Source organism: Falco naumanni, chromosome 7, assembly GCF_017639655.2.
Source record: "Falco naumanni isolate bFalNau1 chromosome 7, bFalNau1.pat, whole genome shotgun sequence".
NCBI classification, from domain to species: Eukaryota; Metazoa; Chordata; class Aves; order Falconiformes; family Falconidae; genus Falco; species Falco naumanni.
The window spans coordinates 53,737,899-53,765,629 of NC_054060.1; the positions used below are offsets into that span (position 1 = coordinate 53,737,899).

At 46.6% G+C, this 27,731-nt stretch overlaps 1 protein-coding gene across 3 annotated transcripts; it reads left to right on the forward strand.

Moving 5' to 3' along the window:
• The first annotated feature begins 287 nt into the window (after window positions 1–287).
• Window positions 288–19,738, forward strand: BMF (Bcl2 modifying factor). 3 transcript variants are annotated; one of them, XM_040601835.1, is made up of 5 exons: window positions 288–384; window positions 1,743–1,908; window positions 2,848–3,168; window positions 4,117–4,280; window positions 17,790–19,738. In XM_040601835.1, the coding sequence occupies exons 3-5, from the start codon at window positions 2,853–2,855 to the stop codon at window positions 17,889–17,891; spliced, it is 582 nt and encodes a 193-aa protein (XP_040457769.1). In that variant the 5' UTR covers window positions 288–384; window positions 1,743–1,908; window positions 2,848–2,852; the 3' UTR covers window positions 17,892–19,738. The 3 variants fall into 3 exon arrangements, with proteins under 3 accessions (XP_040457769.1, XP_040457771.1, XP_040457770.1); XM_040601837.1 differs by having other exon boundaries at window positions 2,848–2,943; XM_040601836.1 differs by lacking the exon at window positions 1,743–1,908.
• Window positions 19,739–27,731: the final 7,993 nt, after the last annotated feature.

A 27,731-nucleotide genomic window follows, 5' to 3' on the forward strand; every position in this document is an offset into this window, starting at 1 on the left:
CCGGTGCCCCGCAGCGCGCGGCCAGCGCCTGCCAGTGGGGAGCCGGTGGGTGACACACGGCCTCGCCCCGAGGGGCCGGGCTGCCCGCGGCCACGAGCCCGCCCCGCGCCGCTCCACGGGTCGGGCCGGGCTCACCCCCCGCGCAGTGGCGGCAGCGGCGGCGGCGGCCGCTGTTGCCCCTCGCGGCGCGCCCCGCCCCTCTCTGCCCATTGGCCAGCGGGCGGGGGCGGGGCGCGGCGGGGGCGGGGCCGCGGTCAGCTGTTCGCGGTCCGCCCGGCGGCGGCGGCGGCAGTTTGGCGGCAGTTTGGCGGCGGGGAGGCGCGGTGGTGGCGGCGGCGGCTCCCGGGACACCCCGGCCCCGCGGGACGCCCGTCCCGCTTCTCGGTGAGTGCCCGGGAAGCCCTTTCGCCACCGTGGGCCGGCCCCTTCTGGGCCGGGTCTGCCGTCAGCGCGGCGCCGGGGCCGGGCGCGATCGTGACAGGGAAAGGGGTTCGCACTGGGGCAGCCCCGGCCCGGCTGGGCAGTGCGAGGCGGCTCCCGCCCGGGGTCCCGCGGCGTCGGGGGGAAGCGAGCGGTCTGGGAGCGAGCTCCGGGCGCCAGGAAGGCAGTGGCTCGCTGGTGCGGGCAGTGGCCAGTTACCAGCGGCCAGCGCTGCTCCTTGCCGGGCCGCCCCAGCAGGCTCGGCTCTCTTGTCCCCCGGCGCTGCCCGACGGAGCCGCGTTTAAACCCCTCGGCCGGGGGGTAAATCTGCGGGGCTGGATCCCGGAGAGGGAAGAGTTAAAAGCAGCTGGCGGCGCCGGAGCGGGGCCGGCCAGCTTTGTTTTGGGAAGCTGGCACGCACGTGTGCGCTGAGCCCTCCCTCCGGCTCCCGGCCCTCCGCCTGTCAGAGCGGCCGGTGCCGCGGGGGCTGCTGGCCGCCCGTGGGGCCGTGGGTCGCGCACGGTGCTGAGGAGCCTGGCAGAGCCCCCCGGGCCGCCCCCGGCTCCGGCAGTCCCCGGCTTCCAGCGTGAGCTCCCCGTTCAGGTGGTGGGAGGAACTTCAGCGAGTCGCAGGGTGGGTTCTGCGGGAGCGCTGCCCCGGCATTCTCTCTCCAGCACTTCCCAAGAGCTGTGCGGAACAGTCGGCCCCCGTTGCAGGAGGTCGAGTAAAACCTCTTGCTGTCTGAACCCTCCTTTGTTCAGGGCTTGGTGTGCCGGCCAGCCTGCGCCTTTGCCGCACTTTCTGGCGCGGAATGCCCGTGTCCCAGCGGGGCTCTGACAGATGAGGTCTGGCAAATCTTGCTGCAAAGGCAAAATACGCTCTCGTCCTGCACTGCTGTCAGGTGACCGCGATCCAGCGACAGAGCTGGCAGGACACCGTCCACGCCTGTGTCTCGGGGCCTGTAACTCCTTTGGGTGTGCTGCTTTAAGCTGTGGATGAGAATGTTACGGGTGCTGTGCCAAGAGAGTGGCACTGCTGTCATCCAGCAGAGCCGGACCAGCCATGGGGCTGGTACCTGTTCTGCTCTGCAAACTCTTCTTTGGGAGTTGTGGCTGAGCTGAGGGAACTGCTGAGATGCAACAACTTCAATAACGGTAGTGGCCCCAAGTTAGAGCTCTGTTCACTTAGTTCCTGCACTGCTCGGTCCCTTTGTCTCCTCTAGCATGCTGGTGGTGTGAGCACTGCTCACCTGGGGGGAGATGGGAGCACCAAGGGGAGCGCTGAACACATCCTCATAAAAGTATTATTAATGTCTCCTTCAGGCCTGAAATTCCTCTTGCTAGTCTTCCGTTCTGTTAAATGCTTCGCAAACCAGAGCAAAGGAAAGAGACATGAAGAGTTGAATTTCACTGCCTTGTTTGGAACTGGGTGGAAATCCTGGAGATGGATCTCTTAGGAGTCTGTCTTCCAATTGGGTTAGATGCACAGGTAACAGTAAAGGGACTTGTGGCATTTTTGGTAAATCTAATTGCTATATGTTTGCAAACAGCTCTGAAATAGTGATTTAGGGTTTGATGGGTTTTTTTTCCTTCCACCATATTTGTCCAGCTTCGTGCTGCAACAGAGCTCAGGAGAGTTTATGATGGCAACTACGGAAGTCCTGCTTTCAACAATGACACCAGCAATCTTTTTTCTTTAGTAATAGAATGAACTAATGTAATGTACTGACAGTGCATGTTAGGCTTGACATGGTAAGAGGGGTAATGAAGTGACTCTCTTGCCAAGTTTGGGACATGTCTTTAAGTTGAGCTGAAGGAAGAAATGATAAGTTGAAAGGAAAGTTGGCCCTTACAGGGAAGAAGTTATGGAGAGCTTCACAGAAATAGCTTTGCCAGCTCTTTGAGTTTTGCAGCCACTGGGGTTTCTTAAAGGTCTGCCCTTGCAGCCTTGTGATTACAAGAGCTTTTCTCCATCAATAAGTAATAGATGGGGGAAAAGCAAATGGGGCATACCATGAAGTTCAAAGCAGGCCAAAGCAAAGCAGACCCCAAAGAAGCTGAATGGCCATGGGGCAATTTGAAGGACTGAGGTTGCTTTTTAAGACAATGTCTTTTCAGTTTCTACCTGATGAGGTTGAGGGTTGACTCCCTCCTTGTGACCAGTTGTGGAATTGGAGCTGTGGGTGGACTCTTAGACGTGTGAACTTTGTGTCTCTCTGGCCCAGCAGTCGAGGACTTTCCACAAAGCCCTGACCTTCGCCACAAAGGCATTCACCTCTCCTACCCATGCAGATGTGCAGTGTTGGAAGGGAGGGAGGCGGGAAGGTGTGGAAAAAATTGCTGTGTTTTACTGTTGGAGCAGAAAGCATTCTCTGTTGGACAATGTTTTTGTGTCTTAGCTGTTTTCTCAAATGTCTCTTTATTGCAGGAGCAATGGATCGCCCCAGCTACCTGGAAGAGGACTATTCTAGCCTGGATGGGCTGGACGATGACGTGTTTCACTCTGATGACTTTGGACTTGCAGGTCAGCCTGGTGAGATGACTGCAACTGGCATTTTCACACAGAACCAGTCCTACAGCTGCCTTCTGGGGAGGTTTCAACTATTCCCCCTCACACACTGCTGTGGTCCCGGTATCAGGCATCCTGAGCAGCAGGACAAGGCAACTCAAACACTCAGCCCGTCCTCTTCCAGTCAGGATGTTATGTTGCCTTGTGGAGTCACTGAAGAGCCCCGGAGACTCTTCTATGGTAAGAGCACTCCAGTGTCACCAGCTTTGCAGCAAGGAAACTGTCCCTTTAGCACTTGCCCAATCAAGCAAGATTTCTTTTGTTAGGGCATTTTATTAAAGGACTAATATTATTTTGCTTTGGTCCTACTCCCTCAGAAAAGATAACATGTATTTTCTTACCCCTGCTTGTCCACTGTGGGAACCAGGCACTTGCTTATTGCTTCTGCTGTTTTTGATATTCCCACTCTTTCTGTTTTTGGCTTTATTCTGTCACATGTTATTTTACTGCTAGATGTTTAAGTTCTCACCATACCTCGTATCCTACAATTTGCTGACATTTTTTAACTTCTAGTGGTCTCATTCACATGGGAAGACTCTTAGAAGTTTTCAGTGGAGAGAGGGAAATGCAAAAATCTACACTTAGTGGGACAGCTTTTAGGCTGTTTACTGGGGTTAAAGTTGTTGAATAAGTAGCATATCCATCCAGTATGTTACGAGTAACTGGTGGGACACAACTCAGCTTTGTGTATCTGATTCAGCTTTAATTCTAATCAGTCCCACTAAATGCCAGAGAACTGAGAAAAGTCTGACGGAAAAGATACAGCAACCTTTAATGGGAGACAACTTAATGGCAGAGATCTTGTAAAACTGCAAACCTGTCATTAAAAAAAAAAAATCAGCACTTGGCTGAACTATAAACGAGCAAAAGGAACCGAGTGTGTATGATCCTACCAGTCATTTGATTATGGGAAGCAGCACAATGCTCTGCTTTATTGATATAAATCTACTTAAAAGTGAGCAAATGTCTTACTGCATGCTTATGGTGCACAGTCATCGTTTGGCGTTCAGGAGCTTTAACACAAGTCAAAAATTCAGGATTATGTGCAGCTCTTGCCTCTGTAAAGTGTACTGAGTAGAAGAGCTATGCTTTGCGCTGGAAGAATGACTCTTCTGATCTGTTTTGTAGGGAATGCTGGTTACCGTTTACACGTCCCTCCAGTTGGCTTTGCATTGGATCCGCATCTCCAAGAGGAGCCTCAGGAAGGTCAGCGGGAAGCACGTGCTGAGGTGCAGATTGCACGGAAGTTGCAGTGCATTGCTGACCAGTTCCACCGGCTCCACATACAGAGGGTAGGGTGTCTCTGGAGGGAAAGGTGGGGGTTTAACTATCCAAGAGTGGTGCTCAAGAAGACTGTCTCTGGGCATCAGCTAAGCGGGCTGTTGTCTAAGGCAGTAGACTGCCAGCAGCGATAAAATGGTAGGAGTATCATGATGGATTTGCTTAGGCTAGACTGCTGGCTTTTCCTAAAGGTTAGCAGGTGGAGGGAGAAGATGTGTGGGATTGCATTTACTGCCTGGGAAGGTAGCTGTTCTGCGTTAGCTGCTGCTATGCCAGCTCTTCCAGCTCATCAGCATCGGGGTCACTGAGGCTTTCCCCAGCGTTCTCCCCCTTGCTTTTTATTGTACCTTTTACTACTCTTCTCCAGTCTCCTCACTGCCAGTGGCTTCTCTTCAGTGGCCCAAGTGACCATGTCTGGCTTATATCAGCTCCTCATCTCAGAAATGACAATAAGCCTGGAGTCTGTTCTGACGCTCCTTGTTGTCTAGGAGTAGTTCTCTAAAATGTTGTTGAGTATATTTAGATCATGCTAGACTTGCTAACAACTCTTGTGTCAGACAGTCCTATCAGACTTGTGACTAACTTCCTCACAACAAAAGACAGCTGTAAGATGTCATCAGGTCTGAAAACCACACTCCAGAATCTTGATTTTTTTTTCTTAAATACAAAAAAAAAGAAAAGAAGAAACTCTGCTCTTCAAAGAAACAAAATAAACCCAGCACCCCTAAACTCCCTGATTCTTTTCTTCTTTGCCCTCCTTCCCCCTTAAGTACAGATGAAATGGAAATCCCAGCCCGTGCAGAGTCTGGCAGAGGTTTGGCAGTAGGCAGCACTTCCCCACTTCTGTGCAAGCCCAACAGGGAGAGTGTGTATCCGCTTGCATGTGAAGAAGCTGACACTTGCTGACTTCAGAGAGGGGCAAAAAGCTTGTCTCACTCCAAATGAGTCGGTGTCTGTTGACTGTGGAATCTGTTGCAGTTCTTGGAGTTAGGTGAGGATCTCCGCCCTGGTCAGAGAGAGTGGCTTGTGGCTGGGCCAAGGTTTGGTTCTCTCTGTGTCATCAGAGAGATGAGAGAATGCTGGGACTCTTCATCTCCAAATAGCAGGAGCACTGAAGCAGCTGTAACAGGAGGATTAGCCCGTAGCAATGTAGATGGGGCTATGAATGTCATGTATCAAACTGCAGGAATAACGAGCTACCGCCAGATTTTCAGCCTGTGTCGTGTGTGGCTGAGTGGGGTTTTCCCCAGTGCTGTAACCTTTTGCCAGCGGTAGCTGAAGACCCTGCTCCCCCCAGCCCGGCTCTGGCAGGGGCGCGGGGGGGGGGGGGGGGGGGGGCGTCAGCCATCCGGCTGGAGGAGCCCTGGAGTGAAGCGGTGGAACTGGTTGTAACCCGACCCCTTGCGTCCCGGGGGAGCGCACCTATCTGGTGTCTGCGCCTTGGAAACGCATCCAGGAATGCCCACCCAAACCGGCTCCGGGCCGCGGCTGCCCGGGGTCGGGCGCTTTGCGGCCGCGGGGCGCGGGGGCTCCCACCGCCCGCAGCCAGGGCCGCCGGCCCGGCCCCGCCGCCTGTCAGCCAAGCCTGTGGACGACGTAGTAAACAAAAGCGCCCGCCCGCACCGCCCGCCAGCGGAGGAGGAGCTCTGCTGTCTTTGTTTGAACTGGAAGAGCAACAAGTTGTAAAGGGGCGGGGGGGTGAGGGGGGGCAGCCGTCCAGCCCTTTAAATTTGAAAACAAAACAGAAAAAAAAAACCAAACCCAAAACAAAACAACCCGAAAACTTCACCCGAGGACAGAGTAGTTCAGCCAGTGGTTCTCCACAGCCTGACCCTGGGATAGGCCTTGGCATTTGGATCTGCTCAGGGATTCTTGCTTGTTTGTCAGGAAAACTGAGTACTGAGCCACACGTTGGTTGTCCAAGGCACTGTTCCCCGTGGAGTGTTTTGTTGTCATGCCCGATCCCTTCCCTCCCAGCCCTGCATGGAGGATTTCCTTTGGCTTTTGGCACAGATCTTCCGTGCAGAAGCCCCTCTGTCCTGTGTGCGGTGACTCTTCCCAGCCTCTTGCTGAACAAGCAAGCAATCTGCTGCTGGAGATATGTCAACTGGTTCACGATGTGTCGTGGTTTGGAAGGGGCAGTCTCTGAGACATGGAAAACTGGGCTGTCGTTTATCTTGCTGTGAAACTAATCCCTGATTTGGATGCCCCATTACAGCTTCTCTCAAACATTTGGTCAAAACCAGCTTTCCAGAGTGGTGTCTTGAATCAGATTTAGAATACCACAAAGTTAGTCACACCGGTGTGGTCTTGTGAAGTCTTGAGAGACAGCAAACCTGGTTTTCAACAAGCTGTGCCTCTTTTCAGAGCCTAAAAAACATCTTATCTGTGAACCTGTGAAAAGAAAACATATGTGTCTTTTCAGTGGGAGTTAGGAAAGGCTTTCAGCATTGTACTAGTACATCCAGCTAGCTCCAGAGTTGCTCTCTCATGGCTCTTGAGTTCTGCAAAACTCTCCAGCAGTTCAGGTATGGCTCCCATTGTGCTACCGCAGCAGTGAGGCTGTGTTGACACAAAGGCCACTGGTTAATGTACATCCCTGGCTGAGAGAAGAACCAAACAGGCAGTAGCTGCTGAGGTTGACGTCACTGAGTTGTCATTGGACTGGGCTGCGTGCATGGTCTAACCCCATCCCATACTAGGAACACTGGAGAGTCACTGTTATCTCTTCCCTGGGTTCCTGGAACGATACGGTATTTATTCTGTGGTTCTTGGCTATACAAAAGACTTTTGGGTATGCATCTCGTACGAATAAGAAAGTTGGCCGCACCTATGCTTGCTTTTGGCATGTACATAATTTTCAGGGTTTCATTTCCTATTAATATATTAAACAGAATACAGTAGTTTAAAACCTGGCTTTTTTGTGCTTAGAACAGTGCTAGAGCAATAATGCAACATTCCCTAGCACTCTGCAGCTTTCATCTCCTTAAGGTGCTGAATTTATTATGGGAAGGACTTGAGCAACACTCTGTGTTCCAAAGTAGCCAAGCCTACTGCAGGTCGATCCACTTTGCAAAGGACTCTGCAGAATGCCATTCGAGACCCATCTGTGTTTTCTTGAGCTCATTAGTAACTCTTACCTGTCTGTGGCTGTGTAGCTTTCAGCAATGTTCCCTCTCATGCTTTTCTCACCCTGCCCCAGGAAAACAAAGGTAGACCCCTTGAAGCATGGCTTCATGCTTTCTGCAGGAGAACCCAGTGCCTGCCACCTCCTTGATGTGGAGCAAGTGTGCCTTTGCCATGGGGTCTGCAAACTGCTTGCTGTAGCCGAGCTGTGGCTGAGCTTAAAGAATGCACTCTGAGGTTATGGAGGACAGAGCTGATCTTAGGGGATCTGCTCGTCGGTCGGCTGGGATGTGCAGCCTGTGCCCCACATGTCTGGGCTGTGGCAACAAGTGCTTGGACTTTGCTTCAGGTCCCAAGTGCACTGGAGTTTCCCCACCCAGAGAAGGAGCTTCAACCTGTGCTGAACTGACAATGTATTTCATGACGTGACACACTGCTAGATGGGATGCGAGTAGACAACTAGGGATGGTGGCAGCAGTGGTGTAAAGTTGCCCCATAGGAGCACGAGGTTATACAAGAGTGGGGTGGATGACACACTGGATCAGTATCACACCCCTTTGGTTTAACTTGATCTGTCGAGACACTTGGAACGCTATGGTTTTTTCCAAATAAAATAACTCTTTCTAAGCAGGCTGCAGCTTTGAGGGGACTGCTTTTATCACATCTCTTCTTCATGGTGATAAGATCACTTCACAGGGGAGAAAATTGTCTCTTTAAGAGCCAAGGAGTGGTAGCCTTGAACAGTTCTGGGCTTGGGTCCAAGCAGAGCCACTGACTTGCTGTATGACCTCAGACAAGTCTCTTGACCTCCTTGTGCTTCAGTCAACCCATCTGGAAAGCTCAGTTTGAAAAAAGCTGAGCCTCAATGAGAACCAGATGCTGAATCAGAGCTGAGCTTTCTTGAGTAAATAAGTGCATTACAAACAACAACAAAGCCCCTTTCCAACACATCAGGGATCCTGCAGTTGATTTAGATATGCTGACCATGCTCAAAAAGCCTCCATGGATCTAGCTATAGAAAACTGTTGCTCTAAATTCCCCAGTTGGTTCAGCAAGTAGCTGTCGCCATCACTACAGTGGGCTCGAGCAGCCTGTGAAGCCTGAGTGCCTGCATCCACACCGGCTGTGGACGGATGGCTGGGCATGTACCTGTTTGCCTCAAGTTAATGACACTGAAAATGTTCAGGAGGAAATGTTGTTTTCCTTTGAAAGTGAAGCTTGTTACATTTTGCATATTTTTTCCCCTCTGTCTCTCATGAGAGTTATTGAGGCCTCCTCTGAGACACTTCTGCTTATGCAACAGGGAGCCCGTGTCTCTTGTCAGAAGCTTGTCGGCATGAGAGAGTGGGCGCACGCAGCGCTACCTGTGTATCATTTAGTCCAGGCTCCATCAGGCTTTTCTCCATTGTTTATTGAGGACACTCAGGGGATTTTTTAACAGTGGCTTTTTCAAACTGGAATTGTTTGCTGGAAACTGTCCTTTATGATGGCTTTACATTTTAGGAAAAATGTTCAGAAAAGCTTCCTAATAATGTAATGGAGAGACCCTCAAACAGTCCTGCAGCTGAGCCCATACAACCGGCAGCTCCGTACTTTATTTGTACCTGCAGTCTCTTTGAGACTTGGGAAAGTGCTTTCGTTTTTTTCCCCAAGTAAGTCAGTACATTTCAGGATCTTCTTTGCTGGCTAGTGCTTGCTGGTCTCTGCTTCTGCTGCGCAAAGCAGTGGGGCTTCTCTTCAGCTCTGCTGTTTGCGGGTTGCCCATCAGTGCAGAACTTGAATTTCCAGCTGAGGGTGCCAGGAGCAGGATGAGGGAGAGTACCAGACAGAGAACTCCTGGTGTGAGCCCAGTTTAGAAGAGAGGGGGTAGGGTGGGCGTGAGGTTGAGAAGATCGAGATGGAAGGCAAAGTTCTTGCAGGTCTATGGAATTGGAATCCTAGGCTTGAGGAATGGAGGGTGCCATTGGGGCAAGAGGAATTCTCACGGTCAGTGGAGTCAGAAACTTGATTTGATAAAGCGGAGACAGATTCTTTTGCTTACTGTTAGATTTTTTGTTGGGTTTTTTTTTGGTTTGTGTTTGTTGGTTGGTTTTTTTTGCATTTTGACAAATGACATTGAAGGAAGAGGTGTGCTTGGAAGTGCACCTTCCCCTATGCATACAAATGACACAGCAACCTGTTGCCCCTTGCCTCACACCTGTTCTGAAATCCTGCTGCCTGTGGAACTGTTTACTTGACATTTAGGTTAACAGAAACTTGCAGGACCCTTTCACATCTGATCTGAAATTATATTCTTTGTTATGTTAAGAAAAGAAACTGAGAACAAGAACGTAGTTATGCCACTGTATAAATCCATGTTTCTCCCATATCTTGAATGTTACATACAGTTCTGGTTTCCTTCTTCCAAAATGATGCAGCAGAACTGGAAAAGGTTCAGAGAAAGGCAAGAATGATGATGAAACTTCCATATTAAAAATGGAAAAATGCGCTAGGGCCGCTCAGCCTAGAAAAGACACAAAGGAAGGGGGTAGCAATATTAAACAGAAATCAAAAGTGACATCAAGGGGATGGATAGACTAATTTCTCCCAGTACAAGAACTAGGCAAAATCAAGTCAAGCTAGTAGGAGCCAGGTCAAAGTAAGTGAGGTAGTTTGCCGTGCAATAGGTAGCTCTGTGGAACTCCTTGTCAAGGCATGTTCTGCATCCCAGTGCTTTATCTGGGTTCAAGGGGAATCAGGACAAGTTTATAGCCACTGAAGGAGACGTTAAATAAACAGAAACCAGATCTGACCCGGAAAGTCCGAAGCTCAAACTGGTTACATGCTGAAAGAGTATTAGGGGGAGCTATTGCATGTACTCACCCTCCGCTTTTCCTCGGGCAGCCATGTAAGGCTGCTGTTGGAGGCTGGGCTACGCAAACTCTTGATCCAACAGTCACATACAAACATTGCATATTGGTTTAATAAAACCCACAAAACTTCTATACCAGCCTAATCTGTGCTTCTTCTCTACGCTTTCAGCTGACAAAAGATTTAAATATATCATGGTTTTGTTACTGCCTAAAATAGGGGATAACTTTAAAAAGCAAAACTTCCTGCCTAGCTCTGGTAGAGGAAGTGGGCGGAGGATAAGGGAGCTGGGTGGCAGAAGAGCCGTGCAAGCGCTGTGTGGTAGCATGCTGTGAATCCTTCACCCTGCCACCCTGCCGGACATGGGGCTGCAGTGGCTTAAGGCAGTGGGGCCACAACCTCAAAACACCAAGGTTGCCCACATTAGAGAGCACGAAATAAGTCTTTGGGACAGTGCAAGAGAATTGTTTTGCAGTATTTCTAACGTCACCTGTTATGTTGCTGTGTGATGTAAACAGTGTTCAGTGCTACTGCTTCTCCTGTATGACCTCAGCAGCCTCTGCAGGCTCTCCTGCGTTTCCGTGGCTCCCACAGCACCATGCCAGCCACTGTGGCAGTGCTACTAACGTGCTTTCTGTTTGTAGCAGTGTGACAGCTGAGAAATTACTTTTCAATTAAGAAGTAATTGTGGTGATATCCCACTTCTTTTTTAGTGTGGGAGACTCGGAAATGCAGGTTATAACTTGTCTGAGATCATGCAGGGATCGCTGATTGGAACCCAGTCGTTCTGCCTCCAGTCCTCTGCTTAGGCTGGTTGATCTTATTAAGATACTGCCATCTCTGAGGGGGATGATGATATGTTTGGACCGATTATTTATGGTGAGGAGTGTGCATGTTTCTCTTTTACTGAATTAAATTTTATGGTGGAAAGACAGGAAAGCAAGCGCCCAACTGCAGCCCTCCTTTGTTTCAGGCCTTTGGGGAGGAATGTCCCGCTAGCCTTTTATAGCCTCTGTTTGGGGTGGGTTTGTTTTTTTGTTTCTCCTGGGTAGTTGCCCTTGCCAATGGCAAAGGAATCAGAGTAGTGTACCACAGCACAAAGAACAGTGGTCTAAAAATAAAAGCAGTGAGGCAACTTCTTTTAACCCCAGTTAGGTTTTTCCTGGTGTAAGGCCTGAGGAGGCGGCGGGGGCTGCGGGCTCTCTCTGAGGAGAGCCCCGGGCGGGTGAGGAGGCGCGGGTTGTGCGTGAGAGCAGCTCTGCCGGGCAGCGTTCGCGCCCCGCCGCGGTGTTTATATCGCGCTCTAAATTTAGCCTCTGAGTCACCACAACTGCTGACGAGGCCGCTCTGCCCGCAGGCCCCGCCGCTGCACCTGCCCGCCGGCCCCCCCCGCCCCGCGGGCCGGAGCCCTGCGCCGCCCCCTCACCCCTCCGCCGGGATGTTGGCTTGTGGAAAAGTTTTAAAGTGTTATTTTAACCAAACCCCGAGGTGGGCTGTAATCACTAGGGGGTGTCTCCCGCGCGGTGAGCAGCTGAGGGAGCACCTCCCTTCTGGGGTGAGGGAGCCCGCGCAGAGGGAAGGCGGGTTCGCCCGAGCTGGGCGACCAGGGGGGCGAGCCGTGAGGCAGCTCTGCCAGCTCAGGCTCGGGGGCTGAGGGAATAAACCTGCCTGTCCCCGCTGCCAGCAGCTGTGGCTCTGTGTGTGTGTCTTCTGCATGGGGAGGGCGAGATCTGGGCATTTCTTCCTGCACCCTCATCCTCCTGCCCCAGCATGGTGGCAAATCCTGCCCCTGGCCCTGTGCCGCAGGTAGAGAGTGGTACCAGGTGTGGCTCTATGGAAATACAAGACCCTGATTTACTCTTTATTTATGGAAAACAAGCCGGTGTGCCCCCCAGGGGTGCAGGAGGGGAAGGCTGGGGGCCTGGGAACGCAGTGGCCGGTGGTTGCCCTTCCCAGGTTGCCGTCAGCTGGCTGTTGCCATGGCGTCTGTCTGCTTCCCCTTCCTGCCTGCTCCGGGAGGAAGGCGGAGTGGCTGTGTGTTTGTTTTTGACTACGAGAAAGTTGAGAAGGGGCTCACCTGTGCAGCTGTGCCCCCAGCAGGTTTGGGGCAAGGGACACTTGCTGTTCGCTGTTTGGCCCAGCGCCTTGGCAGGGGTCAGTGCCACCGCCCCCCCCTGCGTGGGCTGGCAGCCTGTAAATGGGATGTGGGGGTCCCCTGTACCCCTCCTGCTGCCCCCACTCCGTTATATCCTCTCCATAAACACACGTGTCGCTTATCTTGTTTCGCGCAAAGCCTGATGGAGGCTTTGCGAAAGGAAGCAGTAGTTGGGATGACACCTCCCTCTGCCGCAAGTTTAGTCCCACAGAAGAGAGCCATGGGGTTTGCAAGCCAGAAGGATGCAGATCCCCGAGGAAGATCCTCATCCTCCTCTCTGTGTCACCACGGTGCCGCTAAGCACCTCTTTCGTTTTTTCTTTATTACTGTCTCCTTTTTTTCCCCTGCTGCTTTTACACATGCATTATTCTTTGGTCATTAGGAATCACAGCTGGAAAGATTTGTATTTGACTTCCATTGGCCTGCATTTCTCTCTCCAGCGGGGGACACCTTCTGTAACCTCTGTTGCCTTGGGGACTGTGACTTTCTAGTCTTTCTAAGCTAAAGCATATTTTGTGGTAGCACAATATGCCTCCAGCCACCTGGCAGCCAAAACAGCCTTCAGCGATGAGTCAGCAACCGCTCCTGGTGTGCAAGTATTTTTGTTTTCAGTGAATAAATAAAATCCCAACAACTTATTGCTAATACATGTATTAGTCATTAAAGGAAGAATGATGTTTTTATGTACACATATGCCATTATTCTTTTGCTTTAATAGTGCCATTTATGGCAATATTTTAATCCTTCTAGTTAAGATGGGATCAGAATTTGATCCTTAACCATCTGGAAGCCATGAACCAAAGTCAGAATTGCCTATGAGATCAAGAGTGTAGACAGGTGTACTCTTCTGTATATGTGATAAGAAAGTACCAAACATGCATACAAGGTGTATGTGATGAACATACTCTTTTATTTTTTTTTAAGGAGGGATATTAGTGTCACGTATGTATCAGGTGAATCTTATTAATCTGTTAAATATTTATACACAAGGGTTCAAAAAGCTGTGTCAGAGACAACATTTTCTTTGAGGTGTGTTACCTGTCCTGATCTTCCCTTGATCATCCCATGCAAGGGCCTTGGTAGGAGTAAAAAGCTTTTGACATCTGCAGTGCTATTTGACACATATCTGCATGCTTCCAGCATGAAACATGTATTAGGAATTAATTATGAGGAGGGAATAAATGTCAGGTCAATCATGTTCCTCTTTCATTTGCTTCCAGTAAAAGTCTTGCTGTTTTTTTGTGTTTGTTTACCAGCATTCTGGCTTTTGGTTCAGCACAGTTCATGGAATAGGCTTCACTAACATACTGTTGCTGCAGAGGACACTTTTCCTGTAAAGTGGCCTTTCCTTGTGACTCATTGAAGCATTCATGTTAATGCCTCAGACAGACAGTCTCTTAAGGATATCCCCTTCAAAAAGCAGCAGCTGCAATAGGAAATGGTTTTATGTGTTTCCAGCTTTGTGTTGACTTACTGTATTCACAAGTCTAGTCTTCTTTAGTTACAGTTAGTAGAGAGGGCAAAAGGGGCTTCTTTCCATCTTGGGAAAGGAGATTCAAAATGTTCATTGTATTGCCACCACATGGAGGTGGCAAAGTGTTCATCCCTGATATTTTTGTGCAGTAGTGACTCTTGAGGACTGAATTGTTTTGTTGAAGGACAAATCAGCATAGTGAAGTTTAGGAAAATTATAAATCTGTGCCACAATAGTTATGAGTCTTAGAAAACTGTAAGAATTTGCTTGAAATGTATCACATCTGAAAAAATTAGATGCCAAATTAGTGGAGTCACTCTCCTGGGTTTTCTGTCCTTCCTGGCAGCTAAATTTTACCACACCAAAACGCCCTCAGTCTTGAAATATTTGAATATTTTGGTCTTGGCAGAGGCGTATCTGGGGAAAAGCTACCGAAACTTGTGAAAAGGACATTTTTTAGGCTGGGACAGTTCTTTCCATAAATTGTTTATCTCTACTGGAAAGAATAGCTACCATTTCCATTCTGTGGCTCTTGTCCCACGCTGAATTAGTATCATGGAAAGCAGATCAACCCCAGAAGTGAAGCCATAACTCTGCAAACCACGTTAGCTAGGCTTGCTGCTGAAGCAAGCAGTCCCAGCTTGCTCTTCTCCTCAGATCACCTTTCTGTTGTGCTGGCACAAGCATCAGCTTGACTACATGATGCCATGGATCAGATGGATTAGGATGACCTGATCAATAGTAAAGGCAACTTCTTTGTCAGATTAGTTCTGGCCTTGATCATTGTCCTGCTCTAGTTCACTTTCCTGCACCAGTGTGAGGACAGGGTGAGCAGGCTGCTTCGGTACGCAAGCCAGTGAAAGTGTATGTGGGACTACACCGCTGTGGAAGGAAATTCTGGCTGAGTACAGACCCAGGGAAGTACAAGCCCTAAGTCGAGGAATAAACCCTGGAAACCTGCCCTCAGCCTAGTGCTCTTATATTTTTACTTCAAAACAAAATTAATGGTGTCAATGTCCTTCATAAAGTGATTTGAGATCTTACACTTCTTATAAACAAAGGGAAGCAAGGATAAAAGAATTCCTATTCTGCTCTTGCATGGAAATCTCCTTGAGTCCCTTAGGCTCATAGACACTGAAAAGTGGGAAACATTTTAACTGGAGAAGGACAAAAATGCTTTATGAAAAATATGGCTTCAAGAGGCAGTACAATAAACACAGTAGAATATAAACTAAAAAAAAACATTAGAGTTTTTCTCAGTAGTTGTGGTACCATATCCCACTGGTTCTTTTGGAGGTCTGTAACCCTTCTTAAAGTAAAGCTCTAAACCTCTTTCTTTACCAAATAAAAACAAACCCCAATACCTTCCTAAAAAAGCCCCCCCACTCCCATCAAAAAACAGGGAGGAGGATGAGCTCAACCCTTCTACTGTTTGTCCCCGAACATGGTTTTTACCTATCACTGCAAAGAACAAGTAACCCTTTTCTTCTGAGGTGACATGTAAAACTTAGGAAAGAGAGTACTTAGAAACCTGTTAGGGTGTGTGAGAAGCTCAAAGCAGCCTCCTACATGAAGTGGGATATTACTATGGGGATCTTAACATGTGTTTGTCTCCCTGACAGTGTGGAATAGTTTAAATTGCGCGTGCCAGATCAGCACGACTCCTCTCATCTGCCCACAAATTAACCCATTTTACAGAATTCCATGAGAGTTTCCATTAAAGAAAGCCCAGTAGTGAAGCTGAGATATATTTTAAGTTTAGGATTTCGATACCAATTTTTAAATGTCCTTTGGCATTTCCCATTCTAAGTCCCTATAAGACATTCCTTTACCCTCTTGGCTGCCAAGAGAATAAAATTATCTGCCAAAGCAGATTGTCTTCAGAGCATCTGTTTGTCCATCATGCTCTCCTAGCATAGTTCCCTACTCGTGGAAACTGCAGAAGGCAGCATTGTGCTTGCATGCCACTTCATCGACATGCTACCCAAAGATCTCTGTTCAAGAAGCAGTCTGCTTAAGCTGTAATAGCTTGATAAAAACATGGTATCTAGATGTCATCAGTAAACGTTGTGGTTCCACGTGCATGTTCAAGCGGGTTTGGGAGTGTGGCTCTGTGAAGGAGGGTGAGAAGAACCTCTGGAGATTGATGAGGAAGGACAAGCCTGGTCATACTGAGAGGCGAGTAACAAAACAAAAAGCATCTTGCTTTTTTTGGAACCAGGTGAGACCAAATGAGGTTTTTTTAACCCAGCCCTAGGGGACAGTTTATAATTCACCTGTAAACCTAGCAATGCTTTGAAATAAATTCTACCAGGCTCTAGAGTCGCTGTCTATGGGTTATGCTCAAAACACAGTGGTGTTGAAATGTGTGATGGGATCTGTGTGAACTCTTCTAAATCCAGGAGGCAACTGTTACGTCTTGAGGGGAAGAAGTGACCCACTGCTATGTTGTAAGATGAACACACATTCCGGAAGCCTGTTTTGTGTGTAGTTGTGATTCAAATGGCACAGATCTACCCACACTGAAATATGAACATAATTTAATGATGACCTGGGAGGGCTTTGCAGAGCTGTCTATTGACACATCTCCAATAGACCAACTCCAGTTGCAACTCTCTCTGATTTGTGATTACATAAAGAATGCCTTGCAACCGTGTTCTGCCCTGTTGAGCTAATCTGAGCTGAAACGTCTTGTTCGTATAATGTGCTTCAGTGCTCCTTTATGAACTCCTGTGTACTGAGGCAAAGTTGTTGGAAGCCAGTCTTCTGTTTCCTCGTCTGCTGGGGATTGGGGTGGGGGGGGTAGGGGGGTGGGGGGAGGGGGTGGAGATTGGGGCTGGTTTGTTTTGTTTTCCAGAAATGATCAGTCCTGCTTAGCAAATATGGAATTCTGGATGAGAAAACAAAGACTGACTTCTAATAGAGGGTAGGTTATTGAGGTGAAATAGTATCCCAGGCTGGGCAATGTAAAGAGAAACCCACCTGTTTGTATGAGATGCCATTAAAGTGCGGGAAGGTGGGGGTATAATCAGAGCCACTTTTGCAGGGGTGGTTACACATAACAAAAGAAGGAACAGTGTCCCTGCCCCAAAGCTGCATTATATAGTCTGGTGTCCCCCTGAAACTCAATTCCCATGTTTCTTCCTTGACAATGGGACCTGAAATAACCTCTTGGTTTTGGTTTTTTGTGTGTTTTCAAGTATGTTCTTGCTTAAGGTTTAATTGGCTCCAGTCAGTAGGAAAGGGCTCCAAGGCTGATTATTTATGGCTTACTGTCAAAAGTGGCTATAAAAAGGGCAGTATTATCTTGGAGATGCTGGGAAGGAAAATGTGATGGGGGGAGGGTGGGGGAGTGTGTGTGTGCACGAATGTGTTTTCTTGTACTAGATGAAATCAGAGTTTTGCTGTCTCAGCAGTGTGGTTTAAATTGAAGATTAACCCTTTGACCTTCACGGTGTCAAATCACTTACAGATGGATCACCAGTTATATTTTTTTCTTTTTTTTTTACTTTCAGGGTGAAGGGGGGCTTTTTTTAAAAAAAAAAAAAAAAAAAGAAGAAGGTTGTTTGTTCATGCAGCTGGGGCTTTTGAAAGGCTCAGAAGCCAATCTGATTAAAAACAGCACTTGGCTAAACTCTGCAAAATCCTACGAGCAAAAAAAAAAGTTTAATCCTCTTGTGCACAATGCATAAAGGGTCTGCTCTTTTCTTTTTGTAATGTTAGAGCTACAATTATTTCTGGAGAACTTATCATTTCCCTCTCTCCCCTCATCCCTTGCTGCACCCCCTTGTTATGCTGATGGGATTAAAGTGTCTGCTCTTGAAAAGTGTAACTGAGTTGTTATTGGAAAAGAGAAGTGGTATGTTGCAATTTTAGAAATATAAATAACCTTGCTTCAACTGTTCTTCTCTACAGCATCAGCAGAACAGAAATCAAGTGTGGTGGCAGCTTTTTCTCTTCCTACACAACTTGGCCTTAAACGCAGAGGCGAACAGGAACCACACTGGGCAGAGGTGAGCTTCGCCCACCTGTTTCAGGCCGCATCCAGTCTGCAGGGAGCACTGAACAAACACTGGTTCGGGGGCGAGACATTGCACACCGCCGGCCGGATGTGAGGACTCTGAATTTCTGATACTCGTCTTCAAGTTTGGGGTTTTTTACGGACTCTTCTTTGTTGCTGCCTGCCTCGCGAGGCAGGGAGCTCTTGTCCAACACTGTCAAAGGAAAGCCAGAATGTGGGTGTGTTTGGTAAAGCTTGCTGCTGGTTCCCGTGCCGGTGACCTCTGTGCAAGGGAGGCAGGTATTAGACTAATGGCTTCCTCTGCCCTGTGTGTTAGTCAATGGTAGAGTGTAGGAGTGTCATTTTGGCTGCTAGTTAAAAATGATGTCTGGGATTGATGACTCTAAACATATTTAGAGTATCTTCCAGAGCAGAGATGCTCGATTTCTCCACAAAGAAATTTCTTTTTAGCAATGAAAACATTCAAGTAGCTTATATCCATCAGGTTGCTTGTTTTCTGCGTGGGTTACTGTTTATTTCCTTGCACCTTGTGTGAGAGAAAATTACAAGGAACTCTGATCTGTTTCTGTTGGGCACCAGTTGTGGTTCTCTTACATGAAGTTGTTCTTTGTCATTGCCATCAACAGACAAAATCATTTCAGTAGAACAGTCTTAAAATTAAACCTTCCTGGGGTTGCTGGTGGCTAGTAGTTTCTGTCACTGTTTGCTTCCAGTTCAGTGTTTGCAGTGCCCATGAGCCAGCATGAAGCCAAAACCCATGAAATATGACACAAGCATCATTCTTCTACAATGATAATGTGTATGTTTTTATTAGTTTTATGATGAGTGTTCATTTTGTTTTGGTTTTATTTTCTCTTACTGTAATGTTGGTTGGTCAGGAAGGCTTAGGTCCCAGGCATCTGATAGTTTTGCATCAGGATTTGACAGGGATATTAATTAGCAACTAGTCTGACATGTACACTGCAGAAGCAGACTGTCCATTACTCTAGTATGTAATGTTTGGAGGCTGTTGTAAGCAGATATTAACTAGCAGCAGTATTCAAGGGAAATCTAACAGTTCCTGGATTGTTTGTATGCACTCAGAAGTTTGTCCATATGACTGACACTATTGGACCAGCACAGGGAAATTACCCTGCCAAAAGGAAGTAGCTTTAAATATCGATGGCTACTTCTCTGTAGCCTTAAATATCATTAGTTTGCAGACCCAGTGACAACTAGGGTAAAATACGAACAGAAAAGCAATACAGACTTTATTTTCCTCAGACCATTTCCGTATTGCTACTGCACCTTGCTGTAGGTCTCAAATGATTCAACCAGTGTGAGGAAGAGCTTGTCTAGAGAATTGCTCTTCAGTCTTTTTACAAACATTGACTTCAGGTGTTGAGGAATTCTTTTGCTCTTGGTCCGCTCTGAAAAATAAGCATTACTGTATGGGAAGAGTAGTTTACTTGCACATACGCTTTCTTCTCTACCCCTCTCTGCATATCCTTCTCTAATTCATGCTTTCTTTGGTGTTTGTATAATCTCATCATTGCACTGCAGTGTCTGGTAACAATTTGCTGAACACAGTTAAATTTGGACTTTGTCCCTCTCTCCCAGCCCCATTCTCTCGATTTCCATCCTGCTGTACTATGGCAAAATGTGCTTTAGCTCCCTGAAAGAGGTCCCCAAGCCTTTTTCACTTTCTTATAGTCACAGTCACTCTCTTTCAACGTAAGGAGAGTTTATGTGAGAAAAGCTTTTTTTTCTCCTCTTATGTTATTTTTCTAGCTAGAGCTAGAGTAATATGTTTGTCCTTGATGGTTAATAATTCATATAAATGAATCTCAAGTAATATTTTTGGGGGGTGGGTTTTATGGAGAGGGAGGGGGGGGGGTGTCTTTTTAGGAGGGGGGATTGGTTTTTGTTTTGTGTTGTTTCTTTAAGCATATGCACTACAGAGTTACCCAGAGAGATACAAGTGATAGCCATTGCTGACTATGCTGCAGCAGTATGGGAAGCCACTCTCTGCCCATGTTGACAGAGATGAGGCTTTCCATACCTTGCTTTGCATAGTCTGCTTGGAGTAAATGCTGGTCATCAGAGAATGAGGACTTAAATGGGAGGGAGGGGGTGGAAATGCAAGCACAGAGTGATTTGGGGGCCCCTGAGAAGCTGGATGTTAAGGAGAAGACTTCTAAATCAGAAGCTCTTATTAAGGAGGCAGGAGTGGAAGTGCTAAGTGCTGAAGCTCAGGAAGCAATGCAGCAATGCTGTCTGCCCTCATGGCATGCCCTAGGATGTGATGCTTGTGTTTTCCCACTGGTTGCCAGGACCCCTTTATCAGGAACAGTCAAAGCTACGTCATAACAGCCCTGCAAACTAGGAAAAATTCAGCAAGTGCATGGCACTTAGAAACTGTTGTGAGCTTTCCCCTTCTCCTCTGCCTTGACTTGACGGCCAAACAGGCCAATAAGGTCTGTTCTCTGGATGTGTAAGCTGGAAGGATAGGTCTGGTACTGGCACTTTCTGGTGTTGCGACCCAACCAGTTTATCTAGGATAAGACTCTTTCTAACATGGAGAAACAGGTATCTGAAACCATTCTTCAGTCAGGCTGCCTGCCTCAGTAGAGTCATTTGGCTCAGGGAAAGACCCATCTTTGCCAGTCCATATTCCCCACTGTAACAACAGACTTATCAAAATTGGTCATGCCAGGGTCTCAAGTTAAAATCTCCTTGAACAACAATACTTAATTGGAGACATAGAGCTAATGCTAGACAAAGGCTGACTTCCTGCAATATGCGTGTTGGTTACTGGTGCCAGAGATTTACAACCACTGATAATATATTTTAATTATATTCCATATCTGCATATCTTGGAGAAAGGAAATATGCTCTGTCAACCCAAAAGTCTTATTTTCCTTCGTGTAGATTTGGAGGTGCAGGCTGGTTATTCACTTAGGGGAAAGCAGCTACTTCATACTAACAGTCTCACCTGCTTGAGGAAATAGTGGGAAGATTTCACACGTTTATCAACAAATACAGAGATGCACAGCACCCATGTATTGTTACCCATTGCATGTTAGTAAGGCTCCTCGAGCACGCGTTGAGGAGTTTGTCCCCACAGAGTAGCTATTGCAGTGTGGCCATGGACGTATGTCAATTGTTTGTGGAAACAGTTCCAAGGAACATGGCTTAAGTCCTGTTGGTGAAGCAGTATGCTTGGGTTTTAGATGTTAGTTTGTCTTGGTGAAAGGAATGGGACAGTTTCTCTCCGTGTTGCAAAGCTACAGTATAACAATTTAGAAAGAACAGCTGGATCTTTCTCTGAAAACAAATTCCTGTTTTTAATGATCAGTTCTGAAGAAGAGCTTGAGCTGCTGCTGATGGTACCAGCAGCCTTGAACTATCTTGCTTGCCTTCCCCAGATCTCCAGAACATCTTCAGACCTCAGCGGTCTTTCCTTGAGGGGTGGAGTTCTCCCTTATCCTTCCCAGCTTCCCACCCTTTTGAATATCTTGTAACCTGCCCATCCTTGGATCCAGCAAGCCTGGTGCTAGTAGGGAATAGTTAGTTTTTACTTTTGTTTCCTGCAATTCTTGAAAGCTGAGCCAGTAATCACAAAGTGACTGCCCAGGAAAAACTGCAAACTGCCATAAATGGGATACAACAAAGGCAGGGAAGAGGATGAATTTGCATGGAAAGGGTAACCGTTTGATCTATGTGTGGGACTGCAGCCTTCTCCCAAGGTGCTGATAATCCCTGGTAGCACTGAATTCCTGCATAATTGATCACATATCCCAGTTTAAATAGCTGGTTGTTACTAGATGTTTGTTGGCTAAACTCTGGTTAGAGGAGTCCTGAAAGAAACTTCCTTATCAGCCTTCGCTTTGGAGCTGTGTATCAACAAGGGAATAGAGGCAAGGAATCCAGTCCTTCTTGATGTAGAAAGGGTGATTTCAAAACCACCTTTCTTTCTACTGGCCATTTACTTTGTCCCTTCAAGCCTACATTAAAGGTATAGGCAACATGTGCATGTGAGGTTACTACAGTCCTGGAGTTGTTCCATAGTAGTTGCTGGAGCTGTACCCAAGGCTGAACTTCATTCATTGTGAGGCTTGGCACTGTTCTGGGAAACTGCGGAATCTGCCCATTAGTAGACCAGGGAGAAAGGTTGTTTTTTTAAGAAAAAGCAAAATTACTTGAGGCAGTTGTTGCAGTGTGATCCCGTCAACTCTACAATGAATTCCACCTTTCTGCTGCTGGTCCTGACCCATATCTCTGCTGAAGCTGTGGGAATGGTGAGACTGCGACATGCTAAATGTTGTGCTGTTGAGGGTATTTTTAAAGGGCAAAATAGGGAGTGCACTCAGCACTCAGTATATGTGCTGCGATCTAATGAGAATGCAGGTATGTGGAGATCTTGCCTTGTTTCACCAGCAGTATTTACTGTGGAATTATAAATGAAAAGACCATGGAATGCCTGTTCATAAGCATGGGAGCTCTGCACATGGACCAAGCACTATCAAGTATTAGCGTAATTTGACAACAAAGGGTTTTAATAATATTCTTCAAAAGAGTCTGTCTTTCAAACTGGCATTTGTGATCATTTGCAAAAATGCCTACCTGTTGCCTTGGATTGTTTTAGCAAGAAGAAATACCTCAAGGAATTGATAAAAGATCCTAGGACAATCTTTTACAGTTCCTAAAGACTTCAGTGGTCTCTGTTTCTTTGGTTTGCATGTGTTCACACAGGTGTTACACAGCTCAGTTCTTCTCCACCAGGAAAAGCAGAAAAGACCAAACACATCAAATGCACTGGAATGTAATTGTGTGTGTGCGTGCGTGTGCGTGTGTGTTCTTAAACTGAATGCAGTCTGACATCCCTTACCCCTTCTTTCTTCCACGTGCCTCATCTTCCCCCTTAGCCACAGAAAGGAGGGTCTCTTCCTGCGAATCCCATGCTGGAAGTTGGTTTCTGGGAAGCGAAACCTAATGTCTGTGGGCTGTTTTTTAAAGCCATGTTTCAGTTCTGTCTTCAGACTCTTTGCTGCCTTTGGGGAATGGAGGGGTGGGAAGGGTAGATTCTTAAACTGCTTTTTAAATCTATTATGGAAATTTTGCATGTATAAAGTTATTCTTAAATCTAAAGGAGTCTTCCCGATTTGTGGACACAGCTCCAGGAGAGCATCATCACAGATTCCTCAGCTCCAGGTTTGATCAGACTTCTGAAAGGAAAATTTGATGACAGAAGGGAGAGAGACTGGTGTAATGGAAAGACGACATTGTCAGTTTCTCCTTAAATAAACGTCAGAAGTTAGGCTTGTAAAAGGAAAATTTCAAAAACAGCCCAAGGGATTTGTATGACTATTTCCACTGGGTGCATTTGAAAATCCTGCCACTAAATTTGAGTTTGGGTATCCAGACTGTTGGGGTTTTTTGGTAAAACTAATCATGTGTCTCTTCTTCTGTGGTATGTAGTACAGTCTCCCATGTTTCTACGTAAAATTCATGATGAGAGTACTGTGAAATGTGGATTCACGTTTTCTCCCTCCCTGCATGACTTTTCTGCTTTGATGAGATTTATTTTTTTTCCCTTTTTTAAAATTTCAGAGTCCTTCATCTGCAAAACAAAAAGGGTGAGGTGAGCTAGAATTCATAATGTACTTAATAGACTTCCCCTCCGTGCAGGGTTTCCCCATGAATTCTGATATTCACCAGAATATGATACTGTCCTGCTGCAGAAGTAAACCCAATGCTCTCCTGTGAGATTGCTGTCTGCACTAGTCCTGAAGTGCACACACCTTCTTTGCCATGGACTGAGACCCAGTGAGAATGTAGCATTTTGTTTATCCTGGTTGTGTGCCTCCAGGACTCCTGCCTGTACCAATGGTGACTGGGCAGAGCTCCTTTTTTTTTGTATCTGTGCAGTATATTTGCTTTGTGCTTTCTTTCTTTGGTGCTTTTTAATACTTTAATACTTGGATGTTTTTTCTAATAACTGGTACAATTTTTAATAAAATTGTTAAATTCTTTGTCTGTCTTCTTTGTTTTATTTTTTAAGGGATGGAGGGCACTTACACAGCTGGCCCATTCTGGAGTTACCCAAATCAGTGATACAATTTGGGTTGTTCAACTTTGAAAGTAACCTGGTAGATCCTTTTATGTGTATCTTAATGACAGGCCCTGCAACAAAGACAAGATGTTCTTTGCAGTTTGGACTGCTTTCCTTGGGCACAATTTAATTTATAGAATAGCCTTTCAAGGAGGTGTATTTCCATGCTTGGATAGAGAACTATTGCTACTTGGAGCTGCACCGTTAACTTGCTGCTTCAAATCAGGAAGACCTCTTAAGACATACGTGGAATGCATCCTCCAAATTTGCAAAATGTAACCTTCGATTGATGGCTCTTACCTACTGTCTACACAAGAACCTTCGAAGGCACTGAAGCCTTGAGAATAAAGACTCGCTGCTTGGTAATCCTACTAGGGAAATAACAGTTCTTGCTGGTCTTCTGATGTAAAGGCAGCAGAGGAAGGTGGCCGTGGCTTTGAGAGGGCTTGTAAAGCAGTAGTGACTCCCTTGAACACAGACATGAGAATGTCTTGGCCATCCCAAGTGACAGCAAGACACGTGTTTGGGTAATCATCAGGCCTGTCCTTAAGTTTTACTCCATTCCTATAGGGAAAAACTGCCTCCATTAAGTAGCGGTAGTTAACCTGGGTGGAGCAGAAATGGTGATGTGTGTATCACGCATTATTTATAATAGAGCTGGTCAAATTCCTTCAACCCCATTTCTCCTCCAGTGTGATGCTGCTGGTACAGTGTTCATGGGAGGCTTTAGGGAACCCAGTTAACAATCCTACTCGATGTTAAGTTGCCCCGGCTGGTGTGTGCATGTTACAAAAGGGCCTTTCATTCCAAGAACACATGATGTGTGTGGTATGAAAAGCCACATGTGCATCTAAGACCACAGGGGAAAAAAGACAGTTTTTCTTTTCATTGTATTAGATCTAGTGAGAAGTGTGTCCCCTGGCCAGCCTCATGTGACTGTGAAAGAGCCTGTTGTAACACACTGATACAAGGGGACAGAAGTGAGATTGACTTAGATGGGAGGGTTGGTTCTGAATTTCCTCATTCTTGTGTGATTAAATTCTCACCATTAATAAAACTCTCGTCCTTAAAAGCTTTAATAATTCTTGTATCAAAGAGAAGAATGGCTTTTAAAAATGAATGGTTTGTAATGCTACCCCAGAAGCATTTGCCAAAGCCCAGGATGTGTTGCACCTTGCTCAAAGCAAAGGCAAGTGCACAGATGTGTGGATGGCCTCCCTTCCTCTGAGATCTTCTAGGTTAATCTTGACTCTTTGGTTTGGCTCTATAATGACCTGCTGTCTGTCACCTGGCTGTGGCAAAGCAGACTTAGGGTGATTGGAAACATTGTCAGGGTTAGGCATCAGGACCAAACTTTGCGGGCTGATAGTTTTTTGTTGTGGTTTTTGGGTGGGGTTTTGTTGTTGTTGTTTGGTTTAGTCTGAAAGAAACCGGATATCCTAGAAAATGTACTTCAGAAAAGATTTCTTCTTAAAATACTAAGCCTGCATACTAACAGGCACTTTCAATTTATTTCCAGCCATGGCCCCTTTCATGGCAATCACATGTCCTTCACTTTCTGTATTAACATGACTAGCACTTTAAGGGAAAATGAGTTTTGTTATTAACTTCCTAGCTGTATGCTGTAGGGACAAGGTAAAAAGTTTAAGTAGGATTACTGCTTCAAGGAAAAAATGTTTATCAAGAAGTGCTCAGCCTGTCTCGTTAAAAATAATAAAGCACTCCGAGGACAAGAAAGTTCTTTGGTTGCGCAAGCTACTGCACAAAGCACTCTGTTTTCATGGCTCTGACTGCTGAAGTTTAGAAGCCACTATTGTATATGGATTGGGGAATATTTTTCAAGCACTCATTGTTTTACGGTGCAGTAAATGTGCTGGTCCTTAGTCTCTGCCATGTATATGCAAGCTTGGAAGCAGCTCTACTAACCAGCTTTCTCCTTGTGGTCTTGTACCTGAGTAAATCTGAATTAATCCAGCCCAATTTCCTCCTTTTGCCACCCACCCCACGCCACCCCCCTTCTATTTATGGAGAGGTAGGATTTGGGAAGGAGAGCAATTTTTGACAGTTTTGGGAGAGCGGTGTTAAAATGCAAAAGCTGCAGTTGCTTCATTGTGCATATTGCTGGTTCCTGTTGAAAGGCTTGAACTGAAAGAAACCTGTTTCCAACAGGAATCTAACAAAGAGCAGACAATAATTTCTGGCAGCGAGTTGCCTTCCACCTGACATGATGCGTGGTACCCTAACACATGTACAGAGCCTGACAACAAACCACCAGGCACAACACGCTGACGTCAGATTCATATTCTCCTCTATAAGTCCTTTAAATCTTGATTTCTCTTAAATGAATTATGTTCTCTGTAACGTTCATAATGGACTCTTTTCTTTCTCCATTAAAGTCTGTGTCAGCATTCTCCTCCTCTGTGTTTTGCCTCAGGGCTCTTGATGTATACAAAGGCTCCTCTGTTTTCTGCTCTTAGTCACACGCTTTCACTCTTAACCTCAGCGCTATAAACTAAACATCCACCCACTATGGCTGGAGATGACCCTGTTTACGTCTGCTGCTCAAATCACGACAGTAACAGTCATGAAACTATGTTTTTATGGAGACAGTTAGCTCTTAATAAGAAGACAATGAGGCTTGACTTCTTATAACACTACAAGTTTTTGCAAAAATTTCAACAGAAATAAATAGCTAGGAAAAATTAATGGAATCTGTAAGGAAATGGCTTTTTCCAATCATTTTACTTCACCACCTTTTTTAATTACCATGTATGATTTGTTGTAGCAGTCCACTGTGGTATTGTGACGTGCCAACTCAATCCGAGGCAGCAGGGGCATAGGTAGGGGAGTGGGGCTTACATTAGTGTTTCAGGGCTGGTCATGGTGATCAGCCTGGACCACAGCTCTCTGCTACACCAGCAGTGAGTGTAGAACAGCTGGGTCACTCACACTGCTGAGAAATTCCCATTTTTGGATACCTTTGATACCAGCCCTACTGCCATGACTGCTAAGTGGGGGGCTGGCTGAGAGGATGGGTCTTTCTGAGGAGACCAGCAGCCCATAGGAAACAGGGTGAGCAGCAACGGGTTCGGGAACATGAGGGAATGGGGCAGGAACACTCTTAATTCACAGTATGGAACAGCTTTTTTGCAGGTGTGTCGTGGTTTAATCCAGCCAGCAGCTAAACACCACACAGCTGCTCACTCACTTCCCCCCCTTCCCCCAGTGGATGGGGAGAAGAATCGGAAAAAAAGGTAAAACCAGTGGGTTGAGATAATAGCAGTTTAATAATTGAAATAAAGTAAAATATAATACTAATACTAATCATAAGAAGAATTCTAATGGAAAGGGAGATAACAAAGAAATAAAACTCAAAGGTAAAAACAAAACAAAAAAACAAACCAAGTGATGCACAATACAGTTGCTCACCACCCACCGACTGATGCTCAGCAGTCCCTGAGCATGGCCCCCAGCCCTGGCCAAGTCCCCCCAGTCTATATACTGGGCATGATGTTCGATGGTATGGAATATCCCTTTGAATAGTTCAGGTCAGCTGTCCTGGCAGTGTTTTCCCCCTCCAATTTCTTGTGCCCTTCCAGCCTTCTTGCTGGCAGGGCCTAAGAAACTGAAAAGTCCTTGCCTTAGTATAAACATTACCTAGCAACAACTAAAAACATCACTGCATCATCAACCTTATTCTCCTAAATCCAAACCCCAGCACTGCACCATCTACTAGGAAGAA

Bases quoted from the DNA above. Each gene is read 5' to 3' on its own strand.
- BMF (XM_040601835.1), top strand. From the start codon at position 2,853: ATGGATCGCCCCAGCTACCTGGAAGAGGACTATTCTAGCCTGGATGGG. The intron at 3,169-4,116 runs GTAAGAGCACTC...TCTGTTTTGTAG, and splicing joins GCCCCGGAGACTCTTCTATG to GGAATGCTGGTTACCGTTTA. The intron at 4,281-17,789 runs GTAGGGTGTCTC...TCTTCTCTACAG, and splicing joins ACCGGCTCCACATACAGAGG to CATCAGCAGAACAGAAATCA.